Source organism: Ipomoea nil, unplaced genomic scaffold, assembly GCF_001879475.1.
Source record: "Ipomoea nil cultivar Tokyo-kokei standard unplaced genomic scaffold, Asagao_1.1 scaffold2165, whole genome shotgun sequence".
In the NCBI taxonomy this organism is placed as follows: domain Eukaryota; kingdom Viridiplantae; phylum Streptophyta; class Magnoliopsida; order Solanales; family Convolvulaceae; genus Ipomoea; species Ipomoea nil.
In genome coordinates this window covers 2550053-2575934 of record NW_017618593.1, presented here as the reverse complement: position 1 = coordinate 2575934, position 25882 = coordinate 2550053, and the positions used below count along the sequence as shown (strand labels likewise).

The following is a 25882-nucleotide window of genomic DNA, read 5'->3' as shown; positions in this document are numbered from 1 at the left end:
ACTTAGTATCGTGGCATAACCAAACTTTTGTCATATAAATTCAGGAAGGTCATAAATCATATAACAATTATTCAAATAGCGGAAATTAGGTTCTGAGGAAAAGATTATAAGTAATTAGGAGAAAGGTTCTTGCTTTTTATGGCGTAAATAAATTCTGGGGAGACAATTGAATTAGGATCTTTATTTTGTATACCATGAATTACGGTGGGTGATCACATAACAAGTATTGGCACTTATATGCAGATTGGTTGTAACTAATAATATTGCATATATGTATAGTGGGATGTCCTATAACATACAGTTTTTGTCTAACATGCTTTGTATATATGCAGAAATGCGGGTAAGTGTGTATTTTAACATAAACATGTGAGCTATGTGATTTGACATGTAATGCACATGAAAAATATAAATTCCGACCTATAGTTTGGACCATGTAGTTCGCATACAAATATTTTAGTAAGTACGAGTAAGATGGCCTAGGTTCACAAGTACTAGAGGTTCTACCTTGAGAATTTCAATCACACAAGCACTTAGAAAATTAGTTTTATCTTGGTGGTAATCAGATTTTAGGTAGGTATAAATCTTACCTCTAGAAGCCCGGGATACCTAAACAACTTTAGAGTTGAAGACCATTGGTTGCTAATTCCTAAATCAATTCATGACCTGATGATGAGGTTAAAGTTTTTAATTATTTAGGGAAGGTAGGAGTGGTAATAGGGAGGTCATGCGAGGGGGAAAAGTAGAATTAGGGTTATCTCAGGATATGTGTATATATATGTATATATATAATAGTGATATAATTTGTACGGGATGATATTTCAGGGTTAGGATATGCTAAAGGCAAGCTTATAGGTGTGCATAAGATTATTGTAGCGAGGGTACATGTGTATGGTTTGGGGGCTAGGGATTTATTGTATATAATGTAACAATTTATATGAATACGTATGAATAGGGGAGGATGTTCTATAGGCTCACAAGTTTATACACACACATATATATAGATTTAAGCGTATAGGGACGTACCGTACATGACGCAACCATTTTTAAGATTAGGCAAGGTGATTTAGGATTAGGGTGTAATAATAATAATAATAATAATAATAATAATAATAATAATAATAATAATAATAATAATTTGGTGCAAGTGTAGCATATGAATGTAATTGGGATTTACTACATATTATATATATATATATATATATATATATATATATATATATATATATATATATATATATATATATATAGAGGGAGCCATTCACATGCAAACCTTCTTAACATACAAACCTGTGGCCATTAGATTATATTAGATTAATGGATTAGATTGAATTAAGAAAAGAGGCACGATCAGTAACTGTTATGAAAAAGGGCAATAGAGACAATTTGAATCAATCCTAATTTAGGGAAATAATCAATTATGATATACACCCTTAATTAACGAAGTGTAATTCTATTACAACTACACAATTTCCTCCACACACGGCACTCCAACAAAGCGCCAAACTCCACTGAAACGAGAAAGAACACCACACTGCCGATCACCACCGCGAGAACACACACGGGCGACAATACGAAAGCAAGTGAAGGAGCGCGACACATGGAGGGTACGGAACCAGCGAAACCAGGTTAAAATCCCCCCTTTATTATGCTACACATATAGTTGAACGTGATTGAGTATTACAATTGTTATTCCAAGATTGGTGCAGCAGTAAATTTTTTGATCCGTAAGCAATTTTTGTGTGAATGAAAGAATAATGTTTTGTTAAGGCCTAATCATAAACAATTGCGAGATTACTGTAATATGTGGAGGGGGGAACAACATTGTATAACCGAGCACACAGCTAGCCATGGACATGCACGGGTATTAGCATACCCAGTGAACAATCCCGTTCCAAATGAAGCGCACATCAAACAGAATATGCGTGCACACAACCGTAACCGCGGAAAAATGCTAAAACCTACACAAAGAGAGTTCACCTGCACATATTTAAATTCCCAAAATCACACACAGCTCGACGCTATAACACAACATTGTTTATTGCATGACACCATTAATGCGTATTTGTTGTTTTGAATAGGTACGCACAATGAAAAAGAATGTGATATGGAAATACGCGAAGATGGCACAAAATTCTGGACACCTTCAACAGGAAAGGAGAAGACACCATACGAAGGGCAGCGATTCGAAACAGTAGATATCGGGATTGAGTTCTACGAGGCATACGCTAAGGATGCAGGATTCGATGTTAGGCACGACACAAAGCGTAGAAATCGTTTCGGGGAAGTGTCAATTAAATACATGCTATGCTCACGAGAGGGGTACAAGGCCGAACCGAAGGAATCAAAAAACAAGAGACGGAGGAGAGTGTCAAACAGGATAGGCTGTAGGGCTCATATGGTAATGACAAAGTGTGACACCGGCGGATATAAAGTCCATGCAATTGAGGTGCGGCATACACATTGCCTCTGCTCAGATGAGGGGAAAACTTTTTTAAAGGTAAATAGACAACTCGACATCGGCCACAAAACCTTCTTAACTCACTGTGCAAAGGCAAACATAGGCCCCACAAAAGCTTTCAGACTATTCAAAGAAATAGTGGGCAGTTTTACCGATATAGGAGCAACGTGCATTGACTTCTGCAATTTTAGACGGGACCTATTGGCCTATATAGCGGAGGCAGATGCACAAATGGTGATAGAAGACATGTTCAAAAGAAAAGAGGACAACCCAGACTTCTACTTCGATTTTGACATCGACGAAGACGCACAATTAACAAGGTTATTCTGGGCGGACGCAGAATGTAGGAGGAATTATGCATGCTTTGGCGACGTCATGTCATTCGATGCCACGTACAACACAAACAGGTACATGTTGTATTACTGTTAATATGGTGACCGCTGACTGTGCGCGAACAGTAAAACGATTGTGCGCGTAAGAGCTGGGCAGGTAAATAAAAAAAAAAAACATGTGCTCGATGAACTAAAACAACGTGCGCAGCAGCGAGCACCATTATATTCGGCCAAGCTCAATTACCATGTCCAATACTAAATAGAACACCCCTTACATTGCAGGTACAAGTTAGTGTTCGTCCCTTTTACGGGGGTCGATAACCACAAAAGGTGCATTACATTTGGGGCGGGGTTGATTGCGAAAGAAGATGTGGAATCATATGAGTGGTTCGTCAACAATTTCAAGAATGCAATGGAATACACACCAAGATGTACTACAACTGACCAAGATCCAGCACTGAAGATAGTAGTACCACAGACTATGCCAACGACAAAGCACAGATTCTGTATGTGGCACATCATGAGTAAAGTCGGGGAAAAGGTAGGGGTTGCCTTGTGGCATAATACAGACTTCAAAACAGCACTGAATAATATCGTATGGGATGACACATTAACCATAGATGAATTCGAGACAAAATGGGCAACACTAATGAAGGAGTACAAACTAGAAGAACATAGGTGGTTTGGGCAACTGTACGAGGTACGCACATCATGGATACCGGCGTATTTCAACGACATACTAATGGGAGGACTACTCAGGACGACTTCAAGGTCAGAATCTGAAAACAGCTATTTTGGAAAATTTACAAACCACCACTGCAGCTTGGTAAAATTCATGGCGCAATACAACAGTGCAATCGGAGAACAGAGACATAACCAGAAAAAAGTCATCGCAGAAAATGAAAGTTCGTACCCGGAAACTAAAACCCCTTTGAGCATTGAGAAGCACGCAGCTACAGTCTACACCATCAACATATTCTATGAATTTCAACAAGAGGTATGGGATGCCAGTTTCACATGCCACATCACCAACAAAAACAACGTAGGTGACATATGTATTTACACAGTTGAAGAAACAAGAGGAAAATTGTTCAAAGTAACAGAAATCCCTACATCGAAGACAATTGAGTGTGCGTGCAAGAAATTCACTCGTGTGGGGATACTATGCAAGCATGCGGTGTTGGTTATGAAGGCAAGAGGGTATGAATCAATCCCACATAAGTATATTGTTCCACGATGGACACGAGACGCATGTGCACACCCATTATACGATGTCCCGTGGGCAAGAAGAAGAAATATTCCCAAGGCAAGTGAAACAACAAAAGTTGCCAATCAACTATGGAGTGAATTCTACAACTGCATGGGATTGGCCAATGGGTGGCCTGACAAAATGGAGCACATGTTGGCAACTTTGCAACAGCTGAAAAAAGATCTAGAAAGGGAAAGGCAACAAACACAAGACAATGGCAACAACGAATCTGTGTTCGAAAGTCTAGTCGGAGCAAGCAGACCGAGCAACATACAAATAAAACCACCCCAAGTTGCAAAGAACAAAGTAAGTGGGAAGAGACTCAAAAGCAACAAAGAGAAAGCCACCACAAAGATACAGAAGAAAAAACAAAGGACGTGCAATATATGCGACCTCCCAGGCCACAACAGTCGCACCTGTCCAGAAAAACTCACATCACACGAAGGGTAGTAAAAGTTTATTCCATCAATATTGAACATGCAATTTAGTTTACAATTATGCACCGTAGTACATTATTCAAATTATGAAAACTGAGTAATAGTAGCAATTGGTATAATTCTGGTATTTGAGATTTTAACACCAGTATTTGAGATGTAACATCATAATTAGTCCCCGCAATTAGAACCAAATCAGCATCAACAAATGTACGATGCACACATACCAATGCGTATGCGCACACAAGTCTGCAACCAACCCATCACGCACACAAAGGTTCATACGGTGCACAGCAGTTCGAACCTGTGGACCGTGAATAACACCATACCCCATAAACACAAGAACCACCAAACATTCGGGCACACAATATAAAACAAATTCGCACCAAAGTGTATAATAAATTTATTAGAAAAAAGATAAAACATGCTATTTAGTTTAAAATTTTGAACCGCACTACATTATTCAAAATAACGTAACACACAAACATAAGTAACACCACCCATCCACGCACACAAAATAACACATATTCGCACCGAAGGGTATAATAAATATATGTCAACAAGTATTGGACATAGTAATCAGATAAGAATTATGACCCGTATAACCGAATTCAAATTATATAAACGGACACACCCCATCACGCACACAACATTGGACGCGGCGCACAAAAGATAGGAACTACGGCCGTGGGAACCAGCACAGAAAAGAACGAATATTAACACCAACCTACTGCGTACACAAGATATTATATATTTGCAAACAACAACAACTAACATATATCCTCCAAAAAAAATCCAACACAATTGCCTAACTAAGAGTGCACTGCCACTACAGTTACATCAAAAAACTGAAATATGGCCAAAAAGATACAAGCACAGCCCAACAACCCATGTGCACAATCCAACCATCACCAAGCACAATTACCACCACATTTTGCATCAACCGTGTGAACAAAAGAGCAAAAACTCAAAAAAGATTCTAGTAGTAAAGACTTGTAGCTAAACGACCGGAGGAGGAACAAATATGGACTGGTACGCACGCGAAAGGTTGGCCGCACTAAGCACATTATGCTCCGAAATCACCAGCTCCTTCATGTAACGCAACCTGAGCTTGTGCAATGTCTTAGTGTCACCCTTGACTAGACCACAATCCCAATCGGCAACACGCTGTCCAAAATAGGACTCCATGTGCCGCATAAGAAAGACCCCGCAATCAATCTTATTTTTTGAATCACGCCAGGCCATCTGCAACCGCTTAGAGTGAGCAAGAACACACGCAGTAGACCTCTCAGGAGAAATATCCGTAAAGAATTTAGAAAGCATGCCCATCTGAAACCCAAAACAAACAAAATCAATGACACATGAAAAACGATGAATCCAACAGGATAACACAAAAAAGCAGGAAAAGAAAAGGAAAAAAAATTGGGTGATGAGGTGCAAAGGAACAAAACGAACCAAATCATCAACACAATCACCATACTTCTGAGCCTTAGCCCTCGAATGAGAGTCATTGTCAATAATCTCATAACGAAAACGAGGGAAATCAATGCACAACAAGAAATAATGCCCGCGACGCAGAATGGGGAAAAAAAAGCTGCACAAAAAAAAAGGAAAAAAAAAAAAAAAAACAAAGCCACTATTGGTCATAAAAACCTGCACAGTAATGTAAAAGCACTCACAAATATGTAAAAGCGCTCAGAAGGGTATTCAACCATACCATGTCGATGTTACAAATATCTGTGTATGGAGTCAACTTCAAGTCCATCAACAAGCGCTCACAAAACCACCCAAACCTCTTGTCCTCGTCTTCAGAAGTATCAACAACTGTATTCAACTACAAAATCCACACAACCACCGGGGAAAAAAAATGAATATAAAAACGAAAAAAACCCACTGAACAAAAACGGACATGGAATTCTTGCAAATCAAACCAACCGTAGTGAATGTAGAAGCAAAGAGACGTGAAGGGGCCGCACGAGCCTTAGAAACCTCCCGACAATTAAGAAGACCTGCCCACGCATCCACAACGGCCACATCAACTTCAGAACCTGGCGTCAAAGACAACAAATTCTCCCAGGACGCAGTGCGTTCCCCAACGGAAAAAATAATTTCACTCCTAAAACAAACAAACCACCAAACTATAAGCACAAGTAATAATCAAAAATACAACCAACAATACAAAACAAAAGAAGCAAACTAACATGTTTGCAGCCGAACCCCCAAGTAACCAGTTAACTATCAAAGCATCCTCGGGAAGATCAGGCATAGGAACACAACAGATTCACGCGGACCAGAGGACTGATAATCAAGGGGAGTAGCAACCACGGGGATAGAAGCTCCAGAAGCCTTACCAGGACGCACCCCTTTAATTGGGGCCGCACAAATCGGGCCACCCAACACAGTGGTTTCAGGAACGACATTCTGATTTAAACACTCCTACCAACAAACAGACCAATGAGGAAGGGAAAAATGAATAAGAACATAAAACCAAACAAGCACACCATAATACATTACAATGCACACAACCATAACCATCATACACAAACCCAATAGAAAACAGGCTGGAATGCACATATTTATAAACCTTAGAGCACATATCGCATTGGAAAAAGTAAATGAAACTGCTTAGAAAATAAAATAGAGAAACCAAACATGACATGCACATAACCACACACATAATATCACACATCCCTCGTAATATAGAGTTCGTGTATAAGAAATGTAATAACAAAAAAAAAAAAAAAAAAAAAAAAAAAACCAACAGAAACTGCCGTGCACATACAACGCCACCGGGAGCACACAACATCCAAAATTATAGAGCAAACAACATTACAAACCTCAGGAGGGGTAGCAAACTCTGCACCACTGACCGGAAGACCCGAGCCTGACCCGACCACCTCAACACCCGATTCAGTCCCTTTACCAGCACCACTGCTCGGATCAGGCACAAGCCCACAACCCCCCACAACACCATCTCCAACAGTCTCATCACAAACCACCTACAACGAAAGAGAAAAAATGAATACGAACATAGAACCAAACAAGCACACCATAATACATTACAATGCACACAACCATAACCATCATACACAAACCCAATAGAAAACAGGCTGGAATGCACATATTTATAACCCTTAGAGCACACATCGCATTGGAAAAAGTAAATACCACTGCTTAGAAAATAAAATAGAGCCACCAAACATAACATGCACATAACCACATACATGGTAGCACACAACCCTCGTAATATAGCATTCATGTGTAAGAATTGTAATAACAAACAAAAACCCAACAGAAACTGCCGTGCACATACAACGCCACAGGGAGCACACAACATCCGCAAGTATAGAGCAAACAAGATTACAAACCTCAGGAGGGGTAGCAACCTCAGCACCACTGCCCGGAAGACCCGAGCCTGACCCGACCGCCTCAGCACCCAATTCAGTCCCTTTACCAGCACCACTGGCCGGATCAGGCACAAACCCACAACCCCTCACAGCACCATCTCCCACAGTCTCATCACAAACCACCTATAACGAAAACACACAAGCACGTTACAAAAACCCCGAACTAAACAAACCAACCAAAAAATGATCAAAAATCAAAAGAACTAGAATAAAGGGCATAAGAAAAAGGTTACCGCATCAACAACATCAACACGCTCAGGAACTGGAGACGTATACTCAACATTAATATTCGCAACCATATCACCAATTGTATCCGTACACCTAGCACGAAAGCCACCATCCGCGAAAAGTTGGGTGAACCCAAGGCTAAAACTTGGAAGACCATCCAAGTCATCACGCTGTGAAAGTGCTTGAACCTCACGATCTAGATCATCCAGACGAGGCTGAATATTACGATACATACGCCGACAATGCTCCCCCTCCACATTCAAACCACGAGCCATCTTAAACAACGCACACAAACTACCAACCGAAGCTTCAAGAGCAGCAAACTCCTCAGCAACCACAAATTCAAAGGTCTAAATCAACAAAAAAAAAATACAAAACAGATTACAACAAAAGCGAGATGGGAAATGAATGCAAACAGACCTACAACCCAACCTTTTAAAGTTTGCAACTAACAGAAATGTACTCTACCACATTAAAAATTCCAAGAATATAGATTACCTTTGGACCATATTCAGGACCATCTCCAACCCCATCGACATCAGGAATAGGGGGCTCAAGCACTCCACGCCCAAACCCACCGGAACTAATCTCAGCACACTCACGAGCAGCAAGCAACTCTGATGTCCATCCTCTAAACGAAGGCACCAACCGGGGGACAGACCGCTCAAAAGGCAACACACGATCAACATACAAGAGCTACATCAAACACAGACCAAACTAAATACAAACGCAATTAAAAAAAAAAAACATAACAAACAAAGGAAAATAATTACATACCGCAACAAACTCCGCCGGCCCCACAAAGATTTTATGTCGCCCAGATTTCCAGGCATCCTGCGTCTCCACCAACGAATCCAGAACCAACTTACACCAATTTAGATCACGAACGCGGAGGACATCATCAAAACAATGGAAATACATCTGATTGGCATAACCGTTGCTCATGCAAGACACCAACATTGATACCACCAACATACAGAAATGTCGTTTAAACCAGACACTACCATCCACTTCATCAACAACCTTATCTGAAATCTGCGCGGCAGTCACGGTATGTTTCACCTTCTCAAATAACCCCCGCCAATGCCTCAACAAATTACTAATATCATGCCTCTCACGCTTCACCATCTCAATCTCACCACGCGGGAACCCCAACACCATCTCAACGTCCCGCTCAGTCACACCCAAAGATCTCCCACCCCCCAAGTCAAACACCCTCCTCTGCCCATCAAAATTCGTTAATAACCAATGCAACAAACGCGGAGGGCAATCGGACAACTTGAAATCCAAAAGGGCCCCAAACCCCAAACTTCTAATGGCATCCTTTTGTTGAGTTGACAAATCCTGAACCGCATCAACAAGCACAGCGGCCTGAGCCCGGACCTTAACACTTGGGAAATCCAACTCCACCTCGGAAGACGCCTCACCACCAGAGTGCTCCGAAGACGGCGAATCATCACCAGGAGCTTCATCAGTGGCATTCCAAAGCGGGTCTTGTTGCAACCTCGAAAGGAAAGCCAATGGAGGTGAAACAAAATCATCGTCACTCACACAGCTTTCAGCACCACCGGGAGCACACCGCGCCACCCTCAACTTCTTACCTAAAACAAACAACCACAATACCATCCAAACCATTTAACGCACGCAATGGAAAACAAAAAGCCACCCATCCACCCTTGCAAACAACACTGCCACGCACACAGCAACAACACACCACGCACAACAGATTTGTAAATATAACTCCTAACCACAACATACGAAGATAGACTAATCAAAACAACCCAACGCAGAACACAATAAGTAAACAAAGAAAAATACCAATAATCCGATTCTAACTCCCAACATCCGAAGCCCCATCACACCACTCATGCTAGGAAAAAAAAAATAGAATGCAAGTAAATCAACACTCCTACTGCTCACTCTATATTATACACCAGCAAAAATTATACTACCAAAACCAAACACCAACCACAAGAAAGCACAGATTCACACACTGAATAAAAGCACAATAAAATCATATGGATGATTGCCACGCACACAACACCAACACGCCACGCACAAGAGAAATAACAACAACAACTCCACACAATACAAATTATATATAACAAACACAATACTGCAACCGTACAATGTGAAATATAAATAACGAACCTCTATTATAGATGATGTCTTCTGTTTGTTTTGCATCTAGAATGACAAAATTGCATACAAAACTCACTCAGCACTCAGAATACAGTAATTACACAATTGTATAATGCCAACAAAACAAACTCCCAACCCCCCAAAACCACGCATAATACGGTAAAAAAAAAAAAGAAAAAAAGAAAAAAAAAAGACATAAACTCTACAACAGCACAAACTATCTTCTACACCTGCAAAATGAATCCAAGAGATTGACAACCCCTACAAAAATTCCTTGAATCCACAATATAATAAACCCCCAAATCGTGAGCACAATGCAAGAAACCCAAAATCCAAAAACCCCAGCCTCACAAACCGGCCAAAATCCGGCGAAAAAGTACCCGATTCTAACCCAGAAAATGCTACAATGCATACAAACACAGAAAAAAAAAACAAAAGAAAACAAAAAAAAAAAAAAAAGACCAAAAACAAAACGACCGGAAAAAAAAAAAAAAAACGATTACACACATACCTCGGCCGACAGCTCCATCCACAATATAATAAACCCCCAAATCGTGAGCACAATGCAAGAAACTCAAAATCCAAAAACCCTAGCCTCACAAACCGGCCAAAATCCGGCGAAAAAGAACCCGATTCTAACCCAGAAAATGCTACAATGCATACAAACACAGAAAAAAAAACAAAAGAAGACAAAAAAAAAAAAAAAAAAAAAGACCAAAAACAAAACGACCGGAAAAAAAAAAAAACGATTACAGACATACCTCGGCCGACAGCTCCCCCCGGTGGTCCCCGCCTCTTAGATGCACCGCGGTCCCCACCACTAACCATCGCTACGTGGAAGAGAAACTTCGCTTGAGGTCTGAGCAAGAGAAAGACGCGACTGGAGGCAGTGGACTAAATGCAAGGAGAGAGACGAGAAGAAGAAGCGGACAGTCGACAAAGTAGAAGCTTGCGCGTGGAAGTCTAAGACAAATTTGACTAGGTTAGAAACTAAAGAAAAAATACCACAATTACCCCTCTTGAATTAAAAAAAAACGCGTCTCCTTACCGTGAAAACAAATCCACACGCAAAACAATCACACCCATCCAACCTCTTAATCCAAAGGCTATTATTTGTCCACGGGTTTGTATCTTAAGAAGTGTTTTTACCTGAATGTAATCCTATATATATATATATATATATATATATGATAGGAGTTTTTAGGGGAATATATCTAGAATAGTAGTGATGTACCTATTTATGTATAAATGTTTGTTTAGGGGGGGTCCTTATCTTAGTGGTAAAGGGTCCTAAACAAGGTAAGGGGAGCTTGTGGTCTATTAGAGGGATAGTTTTAAGATACTTTGGGGACGCAACATATTTTTCCAAGGATAATTTCTAGATGACCACTTGTTTTAGGTTTCTACTGGTCTCACTCAGATTGAATTTCGGGTCGAAACTTAATACGCAATGTATCTGAGGGTTTAGATTTCTAGAAATAGAATTAGTCCCTAGAATTTCTATGTAACATATAAACAAGTCAATTATGAAGATAATTCGATTTTCATGTTCAAGCATTAGATTGTTATTTATAGGTTAAACACATAGGAAGTATCAAGGGAGACACACAGACGCACAATGGGTCAATAAAAAAACGAGAAATCAAGAAAACATACCAGACCAGTGGGCGCGAGGTGGGCGGTCGACCGCCTGTCAAGTCCCCACTGGAATGTGGCAGTGGGCACGTGGTGGGTGGTCGACCTCCTGCCAAGGCCCCACTAGAACATGGTTGTGAAGGAGGAATCACATCGGGAAAAGCCCCGAGAATGCACAATTCACTAGTACAAAAACAGTCATTCGCGTCCAAAGTAAAACATAATTCGCGTCCAAAGTAGCTGAGACGCAGTTGTCGGGGACGCTGATAGTATATACAATCAGCGTCCAAAGCTACTTTGGACGCGAAAAATGATAATTCGCGTCCAAAGTTGAAGAACTTTGGACGCGTATAGTATTTTTTTAAAAATAAATAAACACTATACGCGTCTAAAGTTCATGAACTTTGGACGCGTATAGCGTTTATTGTAAAAAAATACTATACGCGTCCAATGTTCTCTAACTTTGGACGCGAGTAGTAATTTTTTTAAAAAAAATCTTTTTTTCTTTTTATAAAACTATCAATATATTCCTGTACATTCCAGCATAAACTATCAATATATTCTTGAACTACCAAATAATATTAATCAATTTAAGATGTATACTACACACCAATTCTATCAACTACAACACACCAATCTAAAATTTCAATTCTAATAACATTTTACTACAAATAAACTATAAATTCTAAATGTTAACAATTAAAATATACTAGTTAAAGATACCACATAAAATATCCTCATGTGAATATGTGATACCACTATTAAAACCTTTATCAACCACATTTTTATGTACATTTTAACCTAGTAAGAATAGTCATATAAGCATGTATTTTTATCTGGTAGAAACAAAAGGATAAATTTACAAAGTAAATTGTGAAAAAAACATATAAGAATAACTATTACCAACTAATCTTTGTTGATTAAAAAACAATGCGAAATGACCAATTAGCCACAACTATTAAAGAATCGAATTTCAGGTATACATTAATTATACCTTCCCTATCTTGAATTAACCCAAGACCTTCCCTCGACATGCTTTGGCTATAGTTGAACATTTCCTGGACTAACTCTTCTGGAATCCCCGGAGCTGGATGTGTGATCCTGGAAGATAAACAGACCATTCAATAGAAGTAAAATAACGGAGAACTGCATATATTCACAAAATGCCACGACTGACAATTCCTTGATAAAAAAAGATAAGAATGAGATATATTTAGTATTTAATCAAATTTCGAGGGGAAAAATGTTGGTGGGCATTATTCATGCATCTAATTTCACTAATGACTCAAAACAAACATTTAGAGGAATATTATTATGCTTGCCTATAATCTTCCCTGCTTTACTTAAATGTTAGCAATTCTTAAATCTGAACAACTTAACTGGGATCAGATTGGATATAATGACTGAAGAACTCAAAAGATCACACTAAGTTAGAAATCTTTTTTCATAACTAAACAAGTTATAATCACAAGAATCAATAATTACTAATTGTATTAGGAAAGGGTCAAATCCCTTCTTTTTCTCTTCTTTATTCTCATCTTGTGGAGAGACTACTTGGCTACTTGCAGAATGCATTAAGCATACAATAGCCACTAACCAACAGATCAAAATGACCTTCCAAGAAATTAACATAGGATCGAACCCTGATGGTGAGGAGCATTGATTCTTTGGACTGAGAATATCGAGAAAGTATAGAACAGATACTACTTTGTAAAGAATCATGAGTGTTTCAAAAAAGAAAAAAAAAACATAAAAAGGAATCAACTTACTGGTCCAACAAGTGTGGAATGGCCCCAAGCCACATATCCTGCACCAGCATCTCGAGCGGGTGAACATGTTGCTACAAACAACTGCAAAAGATAATCATAAACATGTTGTCTATATATGGTATGCCTCATAAGTGTAGTCACATATATGTATAAATATATCTTTCCCATTTATGCATTGAGTTGGAGATTTGTTTGTTGGGTTCTCCAATCAAGACTCAAGAGCCATTTTTCATCAAATTTTCCCATCAATAAGTTGTTTTGCTTTTTCAATTTGAGGCCAGCCTCATTATTCCAACCAGATACTTAATGGGATGGAGAGAATTCAGATCAAGTTTATCTCAGATTGTAAAATGAAGACACATAAAGATGTATATGAGATACCTGATTATCTACAGCCCTGCAATAAGAATTTAGAAAACAGTCATCAGCAAGAAAATATATGTAATACCACTGAGTAGAGGGGTTGTATAAATGGCATAAAACAACTAACATCACAATATATTATGCGTTGCAAAACAGAGAACTTGGCAATGTGCAATAGTACAGTTGCAATTAAGAGGGGAACATCTTTAAATGAAAAATGTCATATTTACCTTGCTCTCTGCAGTAACTCCCAGTGGAGTGGTCCAGTAGACTCATGTTAAACGCACCAGGATAGCAGATCAAGTGAACACCTGATAATGCAAGAAAAAAAATTAGCAGCAACCACTAATTGTCAACCAGAGCATTGCATTCAAGTTATATTAGGATGAAAAGTCAGAAATTTAAAGAGGAAAGGTGAAATTGGAGAAGACGGGCCAATAAATATATTTGCAGTAAATGAAGTTTGCTTGTTAGAATATTTATTTTACAGGGGAAGTAAGACAAGCACTAGCATGTTATCGGACAAACTTATGCGAGAAAAAGTATGAACAGAGCATTTAAATGGTATTATGATAAACTTATGTGGAAAAATATTAAAAGTTTTGATATATATATATATATATATATATATATATATATATATATATATATATATAACAAGAGAAGTCCGTTGGTTATGGTATCAGAACATTTATCTTAAAAACAAACAAATAAATAAATAAAAAGTTCACAGAATGATGAACTAGCTTTCTAAACATAATGAAAGGCAATTAGAATGATTAGCTATCACAAGGAGTTGGACTGTAAAAGTTAATATTTTCTTGTTTTGGGTGAGTAGACCTACAGAAATTAAACACCACCCAGTGTGTAACAAACAACATGTTAATACTTCCTGCTAATATGAAACATTAAAGCCAATGGTAGAGGCATACACCATCCAATGACACTATGGATCAAGTAAAGTTTATTCTTCTTTTTGTGTGTAACTGAATGCTACTAATTTTTCCCAGATAAAAAGAAGCAGTGGGCAATCTGTTAAGAGGTGTGTTGAGAATAACATATCGATATGCATGAAGAATAGAGTATTCTAACTAAAACAAAGCAATAAATACAGTTATATGATTATCAAAGTGGAAAAGCATAAATATATGTGATATTACTAGAAACTATATGTTTGGTTATTAATAAAGCAGTATGAGCAGAATGGCTTTAAAGGAAAAGAAATGACCTCTTGCTGCATATAACGTAGCTAGCTCCTGAAAGCGAATATCATAACAAATGCCTATACCAATTCATCCAACCTCTGCAAAATATATAATGAGAATTAAATAAAATTATCTTTCATACCTAAGGAGAATCTTTTTTTGAGTAATAACAAGTTCAAATCTATAACTAAATAATAAAGTATGAGAATTACCAATGTCCACAATGGTAGGAGTCTGCCCGGCAGTGAGGGTCTTAGATGCCATAAAAGTTATTTTACCAGGAATATCAATATCAAAGAGGTGTATCTGTGAAGGAGAGATGTACCTCTGGAACAGCATCTCATAGACCACGTACAACAACCCCCTCAGCTACTCCATCCATCCCAGCGCCTCCTTCTTCTTCGGAGACTGTGGCCGCATGTAACACCCCGTGTTACGACCCCTAAAACCAATTAATCATTTAACCAATTGCCCAAAAAAAAATTAAATTACAATAATTAATTAGGAAAAGGCCCACCATAGTCCGTGGGCCCTCTTCTTTAAACCCAACCCCTAGTCCTAAAAGGAATAGAGTTAGCAAGCCTATAGTATTTGGACCCTAATTAGGACTCTTAGATATATAAATAGGGGACATAGGAGGCACCTAGAACCCCCACCACAATAATCTCTCACCACACCAAGAATTCCAAAAATTCCCCTAGGAGAAATCAAGAAAGAAGAAAGCTTAAAGAAAGACCCTTCATAGCCAAGTAATTAATTAAGGCTAAGAGGTAACCCATGTCTCAACAAAACCTATTTTCATAGCTATGATTCCCCTCTTAGGATTTCCCCCATATTCTTGTGTGTTGATGATTCGTTATAATGATCTTGGTAATTGGTGTTATGATTCCATGGGTAATCTTGATGATAAGAGGTTCTTGATGATTATATGGTGTTCTTGATGATTATACGATGTTCTTAATGTTTATATGATATTCCTATCGAATCTTGATATTAGAAGATGAATTGTGTTCTTGTTGATTTAAAAATAATTAGAACCCTAGGTTATATCGTGGAATTTGTATGGTATTATTCTTGGTAGATTGGGTGAGAATTTGTATGTTTGGGTGTTGATTATGTTTAGAAAAGCATGATAGGTTATGTGCCGTATGTTTCTTGATTTTGATCTGTTAATTGTCTACGTGTGTTATCAATTGCGTTTGAAAGTGTCTAAGCATGGTTTCGGGTTCCGCAAAGATTCCCGGGGCGTTTTTGATGAAAAAGAGTCAGTGGGGGTAGGTGGGGGTAGGGGACCCGCCACCTACCTGCGGCCTATTTGGGCAGTACCGGCAGCGGGCAGCTGCCCGCCGGGCACCCGCTGCACGGAGCCACGCCACCGGCGGGCAGCCGGCGGGTGAACCCTCACCCACCTGCTACCCGCTGGAAAATGCCCTACATCGGGTTTCCGACTTCCCCGTTTCATGTTTCCCCGACCCCCGTGGTGTCCCAACGGACTCCGTCTATCGTGCCTATGTCTAGTATGATATTTCGGGTACCGTTCGTAGGTTGTATGAGTCTTATATATTGCATGCTAGTTGAATTGGTATCCCGTTGACCTAGGTGAAAGAAGTATGAACCCCTTAGGATTATTCTTAGTATGTGAAGGATCACGCATAGGTTTTGTTATACGTTTTCTCCCCCTTCCCAATGTGTTAATGTGGGTTGCATGTGCTTGCTATGTGTTATGTGTGCATGATACCCCAATTTGGTTGCGATCAAATTGTTTATACGGGCAGTTGGATGGGTTGAGAACCATACTGACTGTTAACCAGGACGGTTGCGATCGGTCAGGTATATAAATATTATATAGGGCTGCGGTCCACCGTTTGGTTGCGATCAAACGTTTCTACATGAGCTGCGGTTCATATTTCCTGGCTACGGTAAGATGACATACTCTTGGGCTGCGGTCCACTGTTTGGTTGCGATCAAACTATGATGAGCAGCGGTTCATCGGTCGGTTGCGATCGACCCCTCCGTATTGCGATACGGGGCAGGGTTCTGCGGGGCCGTGTCAGAGCTATATGCGCTGACCCTCATGTATGGGCATGCGATTGGTCCTGTGACGCCAACAAAGTGTGCTATGTGATGAGATGTGGATGAGTTGTTGTTATGAGTGTCTTGGGAGGTGACTTTGGGATTTACGTTGGGAATCGTATATGTTGGGTTATGGATATTACTGTGCTTATCTTTATCTGCCTTGCCTGTTTCCCTATGCTTATGAAGTGTATATGCTTGATTATGACTGTTGTCTGTGCTAAGCTCTATCTGTTGAGTCTATTCCCTGTTTTAAAAGCTAGAGTCTCTTAGGATATATTTTCATGCTTCGAAATGGTTTTTCGTATAACTACGTATATATCTATATGTATTGTATTTCAACGCGTTGGAGGGGGTTACCAGCATCTCTCGCTGAACAGATATATTTGGCTTTCAGGCACAGACGAGTAGATCACTGGAGCGCGCTAGAAGCTTGGGGCGTAGATTAGATAGTTTTCCCTTTTTGGCCTGCGTGCCATGATTTTGTATTGATACTGATTGAGGTTTAGAATTTAGCATGTGCACCTGAGTTCTCTAGCTCGGTGTGGCATAACACTCCGTATTCTTATAAGCATTTTGGGATTTATGATCATTTACCCTTGTTACATAGTCTTTAAAAGTTTTTGAAATTTCGGGGTGTTACAGTTGGTATCAGAGCCTAAGTTTGACCCTAGGATAAGACTATTAAGACAGTCCTTAGGACATAGACTTGAACTTTAGGTACTTAGGGACATAGGATTCGGGAATCCTAGGACGCGCAGTGAGATTGTGAAACCTACACATAACCTCCCCTCACTTTATCCCTCCCCTATCTAAAGAGAACTTTTTCCCCCGCTTATCACATCGAAAGAAGAGCACTGAGCTCTAACTTAACGTTCTTATGAACATTGACCCAGAAAGACGATAGCATGGCGCCAAACAGAAGACAATCAAGGACTCCAGAACCCGCCACACACGACCCCCTGACCCAAACACTCCAACAACTAACGCAAGTCGCCCAGGCACTAAGCGACGTAGCTCTTCGCAACAACAGGCCCCCGCCTCCTCCATCAAACGCGAACTCAGACGTCGCCCAACAAGTTTCAAACCATCGACCACCCACGTTCTCAGGAGAAGAGGACCCCGTGATCCTGGAGGAATGGAACCGGACCCTCGACAAAATTCTAGGGTTAGTGGAATGCCCAGAAGAACGACGCGTGGAGATAGCCTCGTTCTACTTCGGACACGAGGCCGATCTCTGGTGGGTCCACGAGGGGCCCGCTTACCAACAAGAACCAGGGTTCAACTGGGAAAACCTCAAAATGCGACTACGAGAACGATTCTACCCAACACACGTAAAAGCATCCATGTACGAAGAGTTCCTCCATTTGAAACAAGGGACAACTACCGTCATGGAATACCATAAACGATTCCTCGAACTAGCACGCTTCGCGCTAGAACTAGTCCCCACCGAGGTGACCAAAATAGAGAGATTCGTATCAGGCCTCAACTTCGAAGCCCGAAAAGCACTAGTAGTAAGTAGACCTCGGACCCTCAACGAGGCTTACTCCAGTGCCGCAAATCTCTATCGAATCCAACTACTCCAACGAGGGGTTCAGGAATAGATACGTAAGAGAAACACCGGGGTTGGAGCGCCACCGGTGAAAAGGACGAGAAACGACACCAACACAAGACCAGGCAATCTGACCAACCAAAGGCCGCCCCTAGGGAACAGCGAAGCTAACGCAAGGAGCTTCTCTTGCCCAAAATGCAACAAATGCCATAGAGGTAAAGACTGCATGGGCAATCCCTGGCGATGCTTCAACTGCGGTGAAGAGGGGCACAAGGTCTTCCAGTGCACTCAACCCCAAAGGCCACGCCCCACCACCATGGGTCAACACGGGGGCACCACCCACCAAGGGAACTACGGCGCTCCTGGGAAAATATTTGTCATGAGCCGCACCCAGGTCGACCTCGGGAACGAGGGCAATCTCGAGGAGGGAACCTAACCCCAGAAGACGAGGACCACGCAAACCCCGCGGATGAAAACCAGGAAGACGATTTCTGTCTAGGATAAACCGGCAAAATTCATTGTAATCACCTTCGTAGTAAAACTACTTATTTAGCAATTACTTCGGAATTATTATGAATAAAAAACTAGATCGAAATTCGATCTTACTTACAGAGATGGAACCAAAGTTATATAACAAGCCAAGCCTCCCACCACTAGAAGACAAAAGAGGGAAAAAGACAAGGACCCCACCATCAAGAAAATCCTAGTGTTGCCAATGGGAATTGAACCCTTGACCTCCCACATGTAAAACCAAGGTCTTGACCACTAAGCTAAGAGTACTTCTTGAAACCTTAAAGGAACACTTTCTTCTTAAAGCCTTACAAGTCCCTAAAACCCCTAAAATCCCCAAATCAAAAACCCTCTTCTTCTTCTTCCTCTACCCCACTTTCTTCCCTTCCCATTCCATAACACAGCGTCGCCCCCCTCCCTCGACGTCGGAATTCCGAGACCACCGCCACCAGCGACCAAGTCACGACCGGCCGCCCAGGTCGTAACCACTGCACGCCGCCGCTGCCGCCGGAGGAAACCGCGACACCAGCACCGCCCGTCGCCCACCTGGACGCCGCCCGCTGCCGCACACCACCCGACGCCACCACAACGCCGTCACCCCCCCTCACCGAGCCAACGCCGGAACTCAGCTCGCCGTCACCTCCCTCGCAAACGGAGAAAACTTCCCGGCGGAAAACCAGCCGGAAAACGCGCCGGGGACCCACCGGAAAAGTGTCATCTACCCCAAAAATGCCGAAGAAACCCCTCGGGACCCGTACCCCAGAATGGAGCAACGCCGGCTACACCGTAATCAGAGGTAAAGCCCTTGAACCCGATCAATTTTCTCCGGAATTGGTTGATATGCTTAATCACCAAGGGATTTTGGATACGTATCTCACCATCAAGGGGGATACGTACCCCGAATTGGTAAAAGAATTCTATCAACATCTCGTAGCCACCAAACGGGGTGATAAGCTAGAAATCGCCACCAAGGTCCGCGGCAAGGAAATTATACTCTCCGAAGGCCGTTTGGCCAAGCTCTTGAAATTGACCACCACGGGTGTGTCAAACTACGACCGAAAAGGGTGGATTGATACCCAAAACATGGGGTACAAAGACTATCTCGGGTACCTACTCGGGAAAGAGGAGGGATTCACCTCGGCCACACGACCGAATAGAAAGTGGCTATCGGCGGAGCAAAAGATATTGGTTATGATTGTAACCGATAGCCTCTTGCCCACGAACAATAAGAGCAATGACGTGGGGAGTTTAGAGTGCACCTTTGCCTATCTCTTGAAGCACAAAATCAAGTTCAACCTACTGGCCCTCATGCTAAAACACATGGAATTTTGCAAGTCAAGCAACCGACTTAGCCTGCCCTACGGGATGATCCTAAGTTAGATCATGGAGAAAAAGGGGGTGGACCTAAGCCACACCGAGGTCAAGACTGTAAATGGCATGATTTTTAATGCCCAGAACCTCCGACGCAATGATATCTACTACACCGAGGGAGGACAATATGTCACCCTCGAGGAAATTTGTCTCAAACCCGAAGAGGAACGTAGGGAGTTGGTTGACCGATTGGACATCTCCAACAAAAAGCTCAAACGAGCAATGCAAGATTGTGGGGGTCTGGAGGGAAATGAGGATCAGGAGGATGATGACGAGCCTAACCCATCATTGCACCCACGATCGGGAGGGAACCCAAGGGAGTAAAACGAGAGCTCAATCAATGAGCGCATACTCGCACAACTCAACCGGAAAAACCAAATCATGGAGGAAGGGTTCTCATCCTTGATCCGGACGACACGCGCACTAGATCAGAGGGTGGCAGCAATCGAGGCCACCTTGGGCACTCGCGAGGCGTCCAGCTCAGGAGCAGGAAATCGAGGTAGACCCAAACTTTCCTATCACAACACCACCAGAAGTCCAGTCTACCCCAGCTAAGGCAAAACGCGGGGCCACATTCCTAACCAGGAGGCCAAGAAGCGGGATGTCGAGGGGTGAAAGAAAGGATTAACACACCGGGCTTCGGGGACGAAGCCCCTTGTAAGGGGGGGAGAGTGTAACACCCCGTGTTACGACCCCTAAAACCAATTAATCATTTAACCAATTGCCCAAAAGAAAGAATTAAATTACAATAATTAATTAGGAAAAGGCCCACCATAGTCCGTGGGCCCTCTTCTCTAAACCCAACCCCTAGTCCTAAAAGGAATAGAGTTAGCAAGCCTATAGTATTTGGACCCTAATTAGGACTCTTAGATATATAAATAGGGGACATAGGAGGCACCTAGAACCCCCACCACAATAATCTCTCACCACACCAAGAATTCCAAAAATTCCCCTAGGAGAAATCAAGAAAGAAGAAAGCTTAAAGAAAGACCCTTCATAGCCAAGTAATTAATTAAGGCTAAGAGGTAACCCATGTCTCAACAAAACCTATTTTCATAGCTATGATTCCCCTCTTAGGATTTCCCCCATATTCTTGTGTGTTGATGATTCGTTATAATGATCTTGGTAATTGATGTTATGATTCCATGGGTAATCTTGATGATAAGAGGTTCTTGATGATTATATGGTGTTCTTGGTGTTCTTGATGATTATACGATGTTCTTGATGTTTATATGATATTCCTACCGAATCTTGATATTAGAAGATGAATTGTGTTCTTGTTGATTTAAAAATAATTAGAACCCTAGGTTATATCGTGGAATTCGTATGGTATTATTCTTGGTAGATTGGGTGGGAATTTGTATGTTTGGGTGTTGATTATGTTTAGAAAGGCATGATAGGTTATGTGTCGTATGTTTCTCGATTTTGATCCGTTAATTGTCTACGTGTGTTATCAATTGCGTTTGAAAGTGTCTAAGCATGGTTTCGGGTTCCGCAAAGGTTCCCGGGGCGTTTTTGATGAAAAAGAGTCAATGGGGGGTAGGTGGGGGTAGGGGACCCGCCACTTACCCGCGGCCTATTTGGGCAACACCGGCAGTGGGCAGCTATGCTTATGAAGTGTATATGCTTGATTATGACTGTTGTCTGTGCTAAGCTCTATCTGTTGAGTCTATTCCCTGTTTTGAAAGCTAGAGTCTCTTAGGATATATCTTCATGCTTCGAAATGGTTTTTCGTATAACTACGTATATATCTATATGTATTGTATTTCAACGCGTTGGAGTGGGTTACCAGCATTTCTCGCTGAACAGATATATTTGGCTTTCAGGCATCGACGAGTAGATCACTGGAGTGCGCTAAAAGCTTGGGGCGTAGATTAGATAGTTTTCCCTTTCGGCCTGCGTGCCATGATTTTGTATTGATACTGATTGAGGTTTAGAATTTAGCCTGTTCACCTGAGTTCTCTAGCTCGGGTGTTGCATAACACTCCGTATTCTTATAAGCATTTTCGGATTTATGATCATTTACCTTTGTTACATAGTCTTTAAAAGTTTTTGAAATTTCAGGGTGTTACACCGCACATCTTCGCTTCCACTATCATCCTTTTTCACCCTTCCCCTTAAAAACTGAAACGTTTCAAAAAAAAAAATTGAAATAGAACCGAGAAATGAGAATCCAAATCCCTAAAGCCCAAACTAACATTAAACTAGGAACAAAAGGAAAAACTAATCTAAAACCCTAAATGTCACACTTTGCGACTTGCTTGCGGCGAGAACCTTACGGAGGCGACCTTGCGGCGTGGATCGGCGGCGGCGGGGCTGGAGACCGGTGGCGAAGGCCACAGCGCTGGAGACTGGCTGCGATGAAGTTGTGCGAGGAACGGCGGCGGCGAAGTTGTGCAAGGAACGGTGGTGGCCGCGACGAAGCGAAGGGAAGATTGAAATAGTCGGCGGCGGCGGGGGTAGATGTGGGGTATTTTGTGGTTTATGTATGTTCTGGAGAAGAGGATTGGGGCGGACAGTGGGAAGGGTTTTTGTTTTAAAATCCTAAAAATAGTCCAAGTCCAAAGTTGGGAATTTTGGACGCGAATGATGTCCGCATTCAATTATTCGTGTCCAAAGTTTGTAACTTTGGACGCGAATTATTTTTTAAAATAAAAAGTAAATTATAAAGTGGCAATTTAATTACGAAATTGCAACCGCACTGCACTTTAGGCGTCCAAAGTTTAAACTTTGGACGCAAATTATTAGATTTTATTGATATTTTTTGTACTAGTGATTATAAGTTTCAAGGAATTCCATACTTTATGTGAGCAACGAAAGGGGTTTGAATACATGGAAAACTCAAGGGATCACGTTATTATGATACTACAAAGGAATATGGGAGACTTCAACTAGATATCATAAGGATCCTACGCCCCATCCTTCCCCTTCTTAATTAATGCTATGTTCCCCATTAATTTCCCTCCATGCAACTCATGTAAGTACTTATCGGGCTATAAGTGAGTTAACTATATTGGTCAATTATGATTAGGACAAGTGAGCTCTTATAAGCCGAATGAAATTACTAATTGCAAGTTCCAAAATACTTTATCAAGTAACAGATATCCAAATAGCGCATGTTTGATCAAATAGTTAAACAATAATATGCAGTTCCTAACTTGGTCTAAAACCAATTAGGAACATATGCTTAGGCAATTAAACAAGTGTGGTAATCAAAGAGTGATAATCAACAAAGCAGGTAAAAGCATGCAAGGACATCACAGATTTCTAGGGTAAGTATCTTGAATGAAGAGTTAGTGTGTTGTACCCTTACCTTGATGTGATAAGCGAAGGGGGAAATTCTTTAAATTAGTGAGGGATAAAGTGAGGGGAGGTTATGTGATGATAGGTAGGCTCACAATCTCACCGTGCGTCCTAAGATTCCTAAATCCTATGTTCCTAAATACCTAGAGTTCAAGCCTAATGTCCTAAAGTCTGGTCTTACGAGTCTTATCCTAGGGTCAAACTTAGGCTCTGATACCAACTGTAACACCCCGAAATTTTGAAACTTTTAAAACTAATATGATAAAGGTAAATTCTCATTAAATCCCAAAACATAATATAATAGAGTACGGGGTGTTATGCCACACCTGAGCTAGAGAACTTAGGTGCACAGGCTAACTAACTAATATCCTGAATAATATAAATACATGAGCATGGCACGCAGGCCGAAAAGGGAAACTATCTACTCTACGCTCCAAATCTCTAGCGCGCTCCAGTGTCTACTCCTCTGTTCCTGAAAGCCAAATATATCTGTTCAGCGAGAGATGCTGGTAACCCACTCCAACGCGTTGAAATATAGTATAGATAGATATATATATAGATATACGAAAATCATTTCGAAGCAGAAAGATATATACTTAAGAGACACTAGTTTTAAAACCAGGAATAGACTCAGCAAATCGGGATAAGCACATCAGACAACAATAAGCAGTTAAGTAGAAATAACATTATAAGAAATACGCATTTACGGTCACAAGCCACTTCTCAATTCCAATCCACATCATCATCCAATCATCATTCATATCACATAATCATTGATGGCATCACGGGACCAATCGCATGCCCCGAACATGAGGGTTAATGCTTATAGCATTAACACGGCCCCGCAGCACCCTACCTCAGTACCGCGGTACGAGGGGAGTTGATCGCAACCAACCCTTTGAGAACCGCTGACGAACTCAACGTCGGATCACGATCCAACACACCGCTGACGCGCCTAGTCGGTGAACCGCGATCCCCTTTACAAGGGGGACTTACGACCCTACACACCGTTGATGCGCACAATCGGTGGACCGTAGCGGATCAAGCCCGACACACCGCTGAGCTAAACTCAGTCGGTGGGCAAAGATCCTCGGAGACTACGGTCCTACGTACCGATGTCCCACCACTCGGTGGATCGCAGCCAGCCGTAGCCCTACACACCGCCTGATTACTCAGGTCGGTGGACTACAGCCTTCCTCGGCTTGTTGGCCCTACACACCGCCTGGCGCGTCCAGGTCGGTGGGTCATATCACCGAGGCCCATGTGGACCTTTAGTCCTATACATAATCTCTATATAACTGACCGGTCTCTACCAGCCTGGTTAACAGTTGGGATGGTTCTCAGCCCATTCAACTGCCCGTATAGTGGACCTCAGTCCTATATCATATCAATATCCCTGACCGATCTTAACCGACCTGGTTAACAATTGGGATGGTTCTCAACCCATTCAACTGCCCGTATAGCCCAATTGATCTTAACCAAGTTGGGGTCATGCATCACGTAACACACAATAACACGTAATATCACATAATTCACATAGGGAGGGGGAGACATATAATTAAGCTTACTTGTGATCGTTCACATACAAAGAATAATTCCTAGGGGCTCATATAACTTCCACCTAGGTCCACGGGTTACCAATTCAACTAGCATGCAATTCCTAAGACTCGTTTAACCTATGAATGGTACCCGAAATTCCAAACTAGACTCAAGCACGACAAACGGGGTCCGTTGGGACACCATGGGGAACGGGGAACATCAAACGGGGAAGCCGGGGACCCGGGGTGGGGTATGGTGTAACACCCCAGATTTTCAAGACATTTTAAGCTTATATAATAAAGGTAATATCTC

At 41.4% G+C, this 25882-nt stretch overlaps 1 protein-coding gene and 2 long non-coding RNA genes across 4 annotated transcripts; 1 reads left to right on the top strand and 2 right to left on the bottom strand.

Moving 5' to 3' along the window:
* The first annotated feature begins 2104 nt into the window (after positions 1-2104).
* LOC109149960 (protein FAR1-RELATED SEQUENCE 5-like) lies at positions 2105-4489 on the top strand. The gene is made up of 2 exons (XM_019297942.1): positions 2105-2865; positions 3073-4489. Exons 1-2 carry the CDS (start codon positions 2105-2107, stop codon positions 4487-4489), a joined length of 2178 nt encoding a protein of 725 aa, XP_019153487.1.
* A 9175-nt stretch (positions 4490-13664) lies between these two features.
* LOC109149944 lies at positions 13665-15524 on the bottom strand. 2 transcript variants are annotated; one of them, XR_002049042.1, is made up of 5 exons: positions 15435-15524; positions 15246-15320; positions 14248-14328; positions 14036-14051; positions 13721-13735 (listed from the first exon to the last, which is right to left on the bottom strand). It is a non-coding gene; the product is annotated as an uncharacterized LOC109149944 (long non-coding RNA). The 2 variants fall into 2 exon arrangements; XR_002049041.1 differs by having other exon boundaries at positions 13665-13735; positions 14036-14328.
* A 28-nt stretch (positions 15525-15552) lies between these two features.
* On the bottom strand, positions 15553-22835 carry LOC109149945. The gene is made up of 3 exons (XR_002049043.1): positions 22803-22835; positions 16527-16533; positions 15553-15630 (listed from the first exon to the last, which is right to left on the bottom strand). It is a non-coding gene; the product is annotated as an uncharacterized LOC109149945 (long non-coding RNA).
* Positions 22836-25882: the final 3047 nt, after the last annotated feature.